Source organism: Myotis daubentonii, chromosome 1, assembly GCF_963259705.1.
Source record: "Myotis daubentonii chromosome 1, mMyoDau2.1, whole genome shotgun sequence".
In the NCBI taxonomy this organism is placed as follows: domain Eukaryota; kingdom Metazoa; phylum Chordata; class Mammalia; order Chiroptera; family Vespertilionidae; genus Myotis; species Myotis daubentonii.
In genome coordinates this window covers 185160150-185172325 of record NC_081840.1, presented here as the reverse complement: position 1 = coordinate 185172325, position 12176 = coordinate 185160150, and the positions used below count along the sequence as shown (strand labels likewise).

At 38.0% G+C, this 12176-nt stretch overlaps 1 protein-coding gene across 4 annotated transcripts in view; it reads right to left on the bottom strand.

Annotated features, from left to right (window-relative positions):
* The window catches only part of CDKL2 (cyclin dependent kinase like 2), a 41495-nt gene that overhangs the window by 2269 nt on the left and 27050 nt on the right, over positions 1-12176 (bottom strand). For 2 of the 4 annotated variants that reach the window (XM_059668325.1, XM_059668334.1), the window contains 5 exons: positions 11702-11795; positions 7967-8090; positions 7557-7663; positions 3707-3838; positions 31-119 (listed from right to left, as the gene is read on the bottom strand). In XM_059668325.1, the coding sequence (XP_059524308.1) occupies positions 54-119; positions 3707-3838; positions 7557-7663; positions 7967-8090; positions 11702-11795 (523 nt within the window). In that variant the 3' untranslated portion in view covers positions 31-53. The remainder of the gene's footprint in view (positions 1-30; positions 120-3706; positions 3839-7556; positions 7664-7966; positions 8091-11701; positions 11796-12176) is intronic. The other 2 variants (XM_059668342.1, XM_059668349.1) reach the window with 2 other exon arrangements.

Sequence of the window (12176 nt, the reverse complement as noted above, 5' to 3'; positions counted from 1 at the left end):
ACAGCTTTAAATATGGGAAAGCAGACCTACCCCGTTCAGAACCAAACTGACATTCAGTGCTGGTGTTCCATCCAAGGTAAGTCAGCCTCCGAGTCCTCTGGCAGGGGAGATCCTGGTACCTGTAAATTCATAATCCAGCATTACAGATTCCCAGTCATTGTAAATCCTACTCCATGAAAACCCCAATTTTTGTTGTTCAATTGCCAGATGTTTAAAATTAACTATTCATGCCGTAACCAGTTTGGCTCAATGGATGGAGCATCAGCCTGCGGACTCAAGGGTCCCAGGTTCGATTCCGGTCAAGGGCATGTACCTTGGTTGCGGGCACATCCCTAGGAGAGAGTGTGCAGGAGGCAGTTGATCGATGTTTCTCTCTCATCGATGTTTCTAACTCTCTATCCCTCTCCCTTCCTCTCTGTAAAAAATCAATAAAATATATTTAAAAAAATAAAATAAAATCAACTATTCATAGCTCAAATTACTTGCACGGAAGATGAAGGGGATGTTATTTTTTTGACCTCTTTGTTGATACATATATTAAAATATACTTTGGATGTGCCAGGGCAGTGCAAACCCACTACAAACCCCCTCTCCTACTTATTATAAAACAAACAATCAGAACGAACAAAGAACATTTGGGGAAAATACAAAAAACAAAACAAAACCAAAAAACCCCACTAAGGATTAAGGAGAGCAGTCAAAATTTGAAGATGTGGCCTTTCATATGGGAGTAGATTTCCAATTTTGTTTTTTCCTCCTGTGGCTTTGCCTAGTCTCAGAGTAGTAAGGAAGTGCAGTAGGATCAACGTCTAGAAGAAACTCCATCTTTATAGAGAAACCAGGAAAAGGAATCCCTGCAGGCCAAAAAGGATGGGGGTAATTCTGAAGGGACAAGGACTAGAAAAAGGGATCCTCTAATTCTGTATATAAGCCGCAGAAGTCCCAGTGCAACTCCTGAGATACGCACATGGGAGAGCTTTAGACCAGCAGAGCAAAGGCTGAGAGAACTACACTGAGATTTGAATCACCTGCACAAGTCTCCGGAACTACACAAGTACAGGTCAGGTGCAAACCAGGATCAGAAAGACCTAGAGAACTGATATTTGAACCACCCCTCACAGAAGCTAAGGCAGAATTTTCAATGTGAACCACACTTGGGTGACTTCCTGCTAAAACAAAAAATTCAACATTTTCCAGAGTATTATAACAGAACCATGAGGCTACACAACATAATAACCACTATGTCCTAGATACAATCCAAAAATACTGGGGGGGAAAAAATCCAGGAAATGTGTGATCAAGTCAATCAACAAATATCAATCCTGAGGTGGTCCAGATGTTGGAATATATATATATAGTGTGTGTGTGTGTGTGTGTAGTTATTTTTAAGTAGCCATTATAACTATGGTATATGAGATGAAAAATAAACATAATGAAATTAAGGAACAGGAATTCTTAGTAGAAGAGTAGAACTCTAAAACAGAACTAAATAGATATTCAGAATTAAAAAACAGTACTGAAATTTTTAAACTTCACTGGATGGGCTTAATAGCAGAATGCAAATGACAAAGTAGAGAGTTAAAAAACTTTATGACAGATCAATAGAAATGACCTAGTCCTAAGAATAAAGAGAGAAAAGATTGATGAGCATGAACAGATTCTCAGGAACCTGTGAGAAAATACCAAAAGGTCTAACATATATGTCACTGGAATCTCAGAAGGAGAAAAGAGATTGTGGCAGGAAAATTTTTTTTGAAAAAATAAGGACTAAAAACTTCCCCAATTAGGTATAAGTTTACAGATTTAAGAAGCTCAGAAAACCCCAAACAGGATACATTAAAACAAACAAACAAAAAAAGACAAAACTATGCCTACACATATTATACTCAACCTAATGAACACAAAAGATTAAATCTTGAAAGCAGCCAGAGAAAAATGAAACATTACATACAGGAGAATAATTATTCAAGTACCTGAGAATTTCCCCCAAGAAATCACAGAAATCAGAAAAGAGGAATAACATCCTTATTGTCTTGAGAGAGAGAAAAAAATTTAAAACAACCTACCAACTCAAATTTTATATCCAATAAAAATATACTTTAGGAACAAAAGCAAAATAAAGTCATTCTCAAATGAAGGAAAACTAAGAGTTTATCAACATCTGACCTACTCTGCAAGAATTGCAAGAAGGAAGATTTTCGCTGGAAGGAAAATACCAGAAAATAAAACTGTAATCTTTAAGAAAAAAGAAAAAACAGAAATGATAAGTAGCTAGGAAAATATAGAAGACTACTTTTTTCTCATAAATTGTTTAAAATATTTATGACTGCTTAAAGCAAAATGTATGACAGTGTAGTGGAGTTTTCAATGTATATAAATAAAATATATATGATTAACTCTAACATAAAGTTCAAGTTGGTGGACCAGCCATAGTGGCTCAGTTGATTGAGTGTCGTCCTGTGCACCAAAAGGTTACTGGTTCAATTCCCTGTCAAGGCACTTACCTACCTAGATTGTGGGTTTAGTTCCCGGTTGGAGCGCGCATGAAGGCAACCAAGTGATGTTTCTCTCTCTCCCCCTTCCTCCCTCCAAGTACGTCCTTGGGTAAGAATAAATAAATAAAATTCTTTCAAAAAAGTTCAGGTTGGTGGGAAGGGAAATATATTTGCAAGGTTTTTACATTTATAAGTGGCTTAATATTTGCTATAAGTAGACTGTGAAAATTATATATATATGTGTGTGTGTATATATATATACACAGTATTTACACATACACACACATATATGTGTATATATATATATATGTGTGTGTGTGTGTGTGTGTGTGTGTGTGTATATATGTGTGGTTGACAGAATTAGGCCAACGGCTAAAAAAATTATACAAAGAGATGTCCCCCAAAAGTCAACACTAACAATACTCAAATATGAAAGAAGACTGGAAAAGGAAAACAGAGGAACAAATAAGAAACAAATAATAAAAAAATAAAACATCTAGACCCAAACGTATCAATAATCACATTAAACGTTAATAGCCTAAATATTCAGTGCTAGTCATAATTCTAAAGATATCCCCCTAAGATGCCTATCCCTGGTTAGTCAATCAAACTAATTTAGGTTCTGTGTGAAGGGACTTTGCACATGAAATCGATGTTACTAATCAGCTGACCCTAAGGTAGAGAGATTACCCTGGTAGGCCCAATGTAATCACCTCATCCTTAAAAGCATAAGAGTCACGCTCTGACCGGTTTGGCTCAGTGGATAGAGCATCGGCCTGCGGACTGAAGGGTCCCGGGTTCGATTCCGGTCAAGGGCATGTACCTTGGTTGCGGGCACATCCTCAGTGGGGGGTGTGCAGGAGGCAGCTGATCGATGTTTCTCTCCCATCGATGTTTCTAACTCTCTATCCCTCTCCCTTCCTCGCTGTAAAAAAATCAATAAAATATATATATTTTTTAAAAAGCAGAAGAGTCAGAGAGATGAGGCAGAAGAGGAGGTAAGAGAGATTCAAAGAATAATAATAATTATTATTATTAATATAATAATAATAATTAAAAAATCCAGCTAATGTTGCTGTCTTTGAAGATGGTTCCCAGGGATGTGGGTAGGCTCTAGACGAGAACCATCCCCAGGGATCAGCCAGCAAAAAAGCAGGGACAACAAGGAAACTTAGGTCCCACACGACATGGAACTGGATTCTGCCGACAACCTGAACGAGCCTGGAAACGGATTCTCCCCTAGAGCCTCCAGAGAGAAATGCGGCCCTGATGACACCTTGATTTCGGCCTGTGAGACTCTGAAGGAGAGAAGCAGCTTGGCCCGGGCTCCTGGCCCATGGGAACTGTGGAATAATAAACGGATATTGTTTTAAGTTGGAGTAATTGTTATCGGCAACAGAAAACTAACACACATTCCAATTAAAAGAATTGGAATTGACAGAATGGATACAAAGGAAAGATCCTATTTATATGCTCTTGGCAAAAGGAACACTTTATAAAAACCAGGTAGGTTGAAAGTAAATGAAAAGAAAAAAGATATACCATGGAAACATAAGTATAAGTAGGCTGGAGTGACTATTTTGATCTCAGACAAAATAGACTTGAAGGCCCAGAGTACTATGAGAGTTAGAGAGAGACATCTCATAATAATAAAAGGGACATGTATCAGGAAGACAATACAATTTAAGTGTGCATGTAACTAAAAAGAGATTAAAATACATGAAGCAAAAATAAACAGATATGAGAAAAATAGACAATTCCCCAATCATCGTAAAAGATTTTGAGAGCACTCTTTCAGTAACTGATAGAAGTGAACAACAAAAAAATCATAAGGACATAGGAGATCTGAACAACACTATCAACCACCTTAGTTTAATTCCACATTTATAGAACATTATATCCAACAACTAAGAAATACACATATTTTCAAGGGAACAAGTTTAATTTACCAATATAAACCATATGCTGGGCTATAAAACACATCTCAGTGACTCTAAAAGGATCAAATTCATACAAAGTATATTCTCTAACCACATGGAATTAAATTAGAAATTGATAATAACAAAATATCTAGGGAAAACCCAAATATTTAACCATTAAACAAACATTTCTAAGTAACTCATGGGTTAAAAAAGAAATTACGTGGGAAATAAAAAAATTTTTGGACTGAATGATAATGTAACTACAACATATCAAAATTTGTGGGATAAAGCTAAAACCATGCTTACAGGGGGAAAAAAAACATGTAGTTGTGTGTATAAGTACATAATATGTGTAAGTGTGTGTGTGGGCAGGGAAGGGGAGATTATGCAACACTTTACTTACAAAAATCTATCTTACAGATTTTTCCAAAAAGTACAAATAGACTTTTATAAAGGTGAAAATTTTGGGTTATGTACAAAAATGAAACATAGTTCAATGTAGTCTTAATAATAAAGTAAGTGCAGGGCAAGTCACAGCGCCTACCAGAAAGTCTTGCTTTCAGTCTTCTGGTGTTTCACTTTCCTTCAGATTTCTTTTTTTTTTTAATATATTTTATTGATTTTTTATAGAGAGGAAGGGAGAGGGATAGAGAGTTAGAAACATCGATGAGAGAGAAACATCAATCAGCTGCCTCCTGCACACCTCCTACTGGGGATGTGCCCGCAACCAAGGTACATGCCCTTGACTGGAATCGAACCTGGGACCTTTCCGTCCGCAGGCCGACGCTCTATCCACCGAGCCAAACTGGTTAGGGCCCTTCAGATTTTTATACATAAGCTCATGTTATTTTGTTGTTAATTTGTGATTTTTGTTACACCTACTTTCCCCTTTATTGTAGTTTAAATACAACTGGAAATTAAGCAAGTAAATTGAGACTAAAAATGCAGAACCAATTTAAATGTATAAAACAATTAGTTCAGCCCGGCCAGCATGGCTCAGTGGATGAGCATCAACCCCTGAACCAAGAGGTAAACAGTGCAATTTCTAGTCAAGGCACATGCCCTGGTTGAAGGCTCCAAACCAAGTAGGGGGCGTGCAGGAAGCAACCGATAGGTGTTTCTCTCTCCCATCAATGTTTTTATCTCTCTACCCCTCTCCCTTCCTCTCTCTCTCTAAAATCAGTAAAAACATATTAAAAAGAAAAAAAGATTAGTTCAAAACAAAAATAAAAACCTTTTCTTACATTGGCTGAAACTAGATTTGGTTATGTCAACCCTGAAAAGTGCTTTTGAACCATAGTGCACTCTCGGAGAGCAAATGAAAAATTCTGCACCTTTAAAATGCACATTAAATTTAACCTTAGAAGTATAAAAGGAATTCATTGAGACTCTATAGTTACCAGATATTAAATCTGTGACAGTGATTCATCTTCATACAACAGGAATGTGTTTAGTTTTAATAATGTTGCTACAGAAATTGTCAGCAAGAGATAAGGTAAAGCAACAGCAATCAATAAACCTTTTTCTCAGTATCACTGGGTAACTGCCTCTGTAATTTATCCTCAACGATATTATTCCCCTTGTTTAGAGAGCTCTACAAAATTATTTAAGGAGTAACATAGTTAAGGAGAAAAGAGTATTCACATTGATAAAGAAGCAACATACAGTTTCTCTATTAAATTAAATGGAAATGCTTAAACAATGAGGCTGGAGAATTTCATTCTAAAGCAAAAGTTTCCAAGCATCAAGTAAAGGTGAGAAATCTGAAAAAGTAAAAGTGAAGTACAATAATACATATCCAAAGTTTGTAGCGAGTTATGGTTGGCTCGGGATTTAAAAATTTGACGGTTTTCTCAATGTGAAAATGAGCGATATGACTCATATGTTTTCATATAAAAGTAGCAGAAACATAAATAGTCTTAAGCGCTAAGAGAAATTATAGAAAAAGATGACTGTCGTAATAACAAATCTTTAACATGGATAAAGTGGATCATCTTGGGGAAAAGTGTCAGACAATACATTTTAAAAGAATAAAAACAGTTTCAGAGTTTTACACTTTGAAAGATAGATTATAATTTTGGTGCTAATGCAGTGAAATACTATAAGCTACAACAAAACCTGTAGTTATATAAAAGCCATAACTAGGCTACACACACACACACACACACACACACACACACACACACACACGTTTAATCATAAAACATTGATTACTGTAAGCTGATTAATATAAACATACTAGAGGCCTGGTGCATGAAATTAGTGTGGGGGCAGGGGGCGGGCCTGTGCTCTCTCACAATCTGACACCCCTCCGGGGTTGCCAGGCTTAAACCAGCAGTCAGACATCCCTCTCCCAATCTGGGACGCTGCATGCACCAGTGACCATACTTTTCAAACAGGTGAAAGGCATCTTGCTGTTGTATGGACAGCTACATTTTTTCCCCCTGATTATAAAAAGTAGTACATAACATGATCCTTCTGAGGCAGCAGTACCATTTTCCCCATCTTATGGGTGGAAAAACTGAAGCAGAGAGAAGTTAAGTCATTGGCTTTGTCACACAGTTTTAAGTGTCAGAATCAGGACTGACCACAAAATGTGCAAGCCAGAGTCCATGCATGTCATCGCTGCATCATCCTGTTTTTTCATTGTTAGAGTAGCCTTGCCAGGTTTTAATTTTTACATCTAAGAGACTGTTCCCAACATATAGGGTAGGGTCCCTAGGCCTGGACAGCGATCAGGGCCATCTGTGGGGCAACTGGCAAGCAGGGTGATCGGGGGGTGGGGATGGGGGAGTGGGGGAGGCCCCCACTGGCACCCTCCGGCCGGCCTCGCCCCCCCCCCCCCCGATCACCACTGCCAGTCACTTCCTTCTGCAGTGGCGGGGGGGGGGGGGCAGTGTGCATCATAGCCACTGGTGTTCCGCTGTTCTGTTGATTTGCATATTAGGGTTTTATTATATAGGATATGTCATAGAGGTACTAAGTTCAATGAACCAATATATACAATTTAACAAGCAAAATTTTATAGATCTCCCCAATAAACCTTCCCAATCCTTAAGAGCAAACTCTCCCTAAGAAACTTGAACAGGAAATATGAGAGAAACCAGAGCTCCACACAATCTACAGAGTATTTCTGTACCTGATGCAGTGTAACACTGGAGGCATGCAAGTCAATAGCGGCCAGAGAAGGAATTTGAGATTCTGAAAGGTTTTTGTTCTCTTTCCTCATTAGCCTGGAATTTCGAGCTGCACAAAAATAACCACAAGCACAGTGAAAAAAATAGACATTTTTATTAGTTTTTCACATTGTGTATCTGTCCCTTTGTATGTATTACTTATTGTACATAAGTCTGAACATATTTTCATATATAAAAATGTAAAATTACTATGAGTTTTTTTATATTCTGTTCATTTAACATACATTTACGAGTTTTTGATATTCTGTTCATTTAACATACATGTATGAGTTTTTGATATTGTGTTCACCTAACATACATTTTAAACAATGCAAACAAAAGGGCTGACAAGGTAAAAGCATTGTAAACATACCTACACCTTCCAAGGCTCTCAGTTCAGGGAGATGATTATAGTTTAATTCAGGCAAATGCACATCTGTCTTTGCGTATTCTCTTCTTTTCTTATTTGCCTGAAGGAGGCTCTTTTCACTAGTGATCTAATATCATCAGAATGATTAACACAAATGAATTAGCTTCCAGGTAAACTGGGCTTGCCCCTTGTCTAACTACTATAGTCATAGCCTAAAATGTATGGATTTGAAGATCTGGAATAATACAATATTTGAAAAACATAAGTAACACACAAAAAACAATTTCACCTAGTTATCTCAAACCTCTACCTCAGTAAATGTATTAAAATTGCTAACAAGTGGATTACTGGTTGATATGAGTTTCTCCTTCTCCCTCTCTCAGCCTTCAGGTAAGTCCTGGCAATCAGTAAAAGGTTAGCAGATGGGCATCAGGACAGCAAGGTCAGGCCTTAGGACACTTGCTGAGCTTTTCAGCATATAGTTGCTTAATTCTGAGCAGTTTATCTGGCCAGGTATATCACATGTCCTAGGTTGTTTTTTGCTTTCCCAACATAATCTTGGTGCTCATTTTAAAAACATGTGTCCTTGTCCTGCTCCTCAGAGTTAGCATATGATACTATCTCGTAGTTACACAGTTTATTAAGTAAAGAATTACAACTTCAATTATTTTCCAAATCTTAGTATTATTACTTCATAGTTGATAAAGTCTGAGAAAATAATAAAGTGAAGAATAGTAGGAGCACTTCAACTCTGTACCTTTATGGATTTGACATTTTTCCGTTTCATTTGAGAATGACAGAAAGTCTGTATTCTTTTTTACATTTTCAGAACAGGTAATATATAGAGTGTGTGATTTTCTTTAAAAAAAACACACCTATATATAATGAAATCATATATGTGTTTTTACATATGTTTGTATGTATAATGGAATATATACACAAACACATATAATGATAGTGTCAAGCTGTCATTGAGGTTCCTTGATGTCTCAGATTTAATATTCTCTGAATTATGCCACTCTGCCTCCCACAAAGTCTTCACAAGTCCCGGAGTGAGACTGAGTTTCTTTCTTTTGGATGTTTCTGTTTGTTCTTTTAATAGAATAAGTGCTAAGGCTCTTGGCTCAAGTCAGCTACAAAATAAAATAATTAGTTCAAAAAAATTATCTGCAAATGCAAACATAAATAAACAAATCCAAACTACCAGATTTACATATTCAAACAGTGGCAAGTAAAATACGTAAGAGATATTTATAATAATATATTTATTATTGATCTTCAACCTAGAAGTTGAAAAAGTTTAGGTTTAGTTCTGCTTCCGTTAATTTGCCAGTGGATCTTCCCCCAACTAATCTTGACCTCCTTTTTTAATTGCCTGTCCCAAAGAAATATAAACAGAAATAAGATCTAAAATTACTAGCCAGTGATGGTTATGCAACGCCTGAAAGAAGGCTGATATCAATTCCAGAAAAATGGTATTGAGCCAGCTATTTGGAAAAGCCTAGTTGAGCAAAAGAATCTTCAAAGCAGACTTGGAATGTAAAACACAAAATATCCACAGAGAAATCAAAAGGTAGGCTATGTCAAAAGGAAAGCACGATGGGTACAGATATTGCAGTCTAAGAAAAACTTAAAAACAAGCAAATATAATGTCTAGGTCATGAGAGATGAACAAGAAAGGCTATAATTTTCAGCACTGAGGATAATGAAAGAAAATAGAGAAGGAAAATTTGTGAGAAAAATACTTTTTTGGGAATATGTCCATACCTCCCTTTCCCTGGCAGAATTCATTTGCATTTCTGAAGCAGTTTCAATTTGCTAGACACTGTTCTAGGTGTGAGTGAGAGCAGGGAAGAAACAAAGCACAAATCCCTGCCTTGGAAGCTTACATCTTAGTGAGGGAGACAGACATTATATAAAAGAATGTAGAGGACGTCAAATATATATAATGGAAAAAAACTAAGCAAGGTGAGAGGATAGAGAGTAATGGGAGGCAAAATGAGTTATCATATTAGGGAAGACCTCATAATAAGGCAGTGATGGCGAACCTCTGACACGCGTGTCAGAGATGACAGGCGAACTAATTTTTTTGGTTGAGTTTTCTTTGTTAAATGGCATTTAAATATATAAAATAAATATCAAAAATATAAGTCTTTGTTTTACTATGGTTGCAAATACCAAAAAATTTCTATATGTGACACGGCACCAGAGTTAAGTTAGGGTTTTTCAAAATGCTGACACGCCGAGCTCAAAAGGTTCGCCATCACTGTAATAAGGTTTCATTTAAGCCAAGGAAGAGGAAAAGCAAGTGTTTTGGATTATCTGGAGACTGTTCCAAAGTAGAGGAAGAAGCAAGTGCAAAAGCCTAAATGTTGGAGCATGTCTGACTATGTTGCAGGAATAACAAGGAAATCAGTGTGGTTGGAATAGATTGATCAAGAATGAGAGTAGCTGTGAATGGGACAGAGGGGTGGGGACTTAAAGACTCTGCAAGGACTCGGGTCTTTACTCAGAAATGAAAAGCCAAGGGAGGGTTTTGAGTGTAAGAGTGATGATGATTTAACTTTAAAAAGAAGCTATCTTGAGCATTAAAATGTTCCTCTGAAGCTTCAGAAGACATGTGAACCTTGTACATGCTTCTATTACAATCTATGCTTTAACTTGCTGATCCTCTACTAAACCAAAGGTTCCTTGAAGAGAAAGATTGACTCATTCATCTCCAGTGTTTTATACATAACTAGAGGCCTAGTGCATGAATTAGTGCACAGGTGGGGTCCTGCTGGCCCAGCCCCAATTGGGGTGGATCGGGGCCGGGCCTGTTGGGAGGAGGAGATGGCAGGAGGTTGGCTGGCTGGCCTGCCCCGATTGGGGCCTGATCAGGGCTAAGCCAGCTTGGGGGAGGGGCTGTGGGCGATTGGCCAGTGGCCCCACCTCTGATTGGGGGGGGGGGCTACTGGGGGCAAGGCCAGCCGTGGGAAGAGGCTGTGGGTGGTAGCCTGGCTGACCCGCCCCCAAATGCGGTGGGGGGCTGATCAGGGGTCAGCGGCCGGGGGAGGGGTTGTGAGAGGTTGGCCAGCCAGCCCCACCCCTGATTGGGGGGGTGATTGGGAGGCAGATCTGGCTGGGGAGAGGGGCTGCAGGTGGTTGGCCACCTGGCCCTGGCCCTGATCGGGGTGGATGGGGCTGATCTGGGGTGGGGCCACGTTGGGGGAGGGGCTGCGGGAGGTTGGCCAGCCAGCCCCGTCCCCCCATCAGGCCGGTTCACTGGCCACAGTGGACGCCATAGTTCCAGTTGTTACGGCATTCCAGTCACTGGCTTTTTATATATAGAGATAGGTAATCAATAAATATTGGTTAAATGAAGAAACAGAATACTTTTACCAAAAACCTAGTGTGGGTGAGATAAGACCATTTATCTTCTCTACTCTAAAAAAAAACTGATCACCAAGCATTAGGTTAAGAAAATTTACTGTTGCCTAAAGAATTAAAACAGATGTCATTTTAATAAAATCTTACATTTTAAGTCCCAGATTGCTATTACTTTCTAAAACTTACTTAAACTTTAAGTCTTTCACATTTATGATTATGGCAGGCTGGGAAGATATATGCATAATTAAGCTTCCATTTTATGATTTGTCCCCAAATAAAAATCTCAGTTCTTCACCATTATATTTAATATTAACAAAGGTCTAGAAATTACTTAGCTTGTTCTTCTACTACTGAGAACAGATCACTTACTGGTTTGGTCATGTTAATATTATAAATGCCTGGTGGAGTCTGTTGGTTTGGTTTAACAAATGGAATACAATACTTCTTGGTCTTCTCATCCACTCTGTAACAACAAGGACAAAAATATTAAGTTAGAACCAATAGTAATTATTTTTCAAGCACAAAACCAAATTGCATAGCACCAAGTGACATGCAGTTTAATCAGCATTTAATGCCTATTCTTAAAAACACTACGTGCACAGATCCGGTAAAATATTCTGTCCTACACTCATGCCTCCTACCCAGTCCTCAACTCCAACCAAATTACCTTCCTTTAAGGAAAATTCCCAAAAGGAGCTTCTTTGTATCACTAAATGCCTGTAGCCATACAATGCAGAAACAGACCTTGAAAATCAATTATCTCTTTTGTTATGACAACCTCCTTTCATGTTATTAGAATAAATAGCTGTAGATTCTCTTCACCTTAAACAGTACAACCCTACTT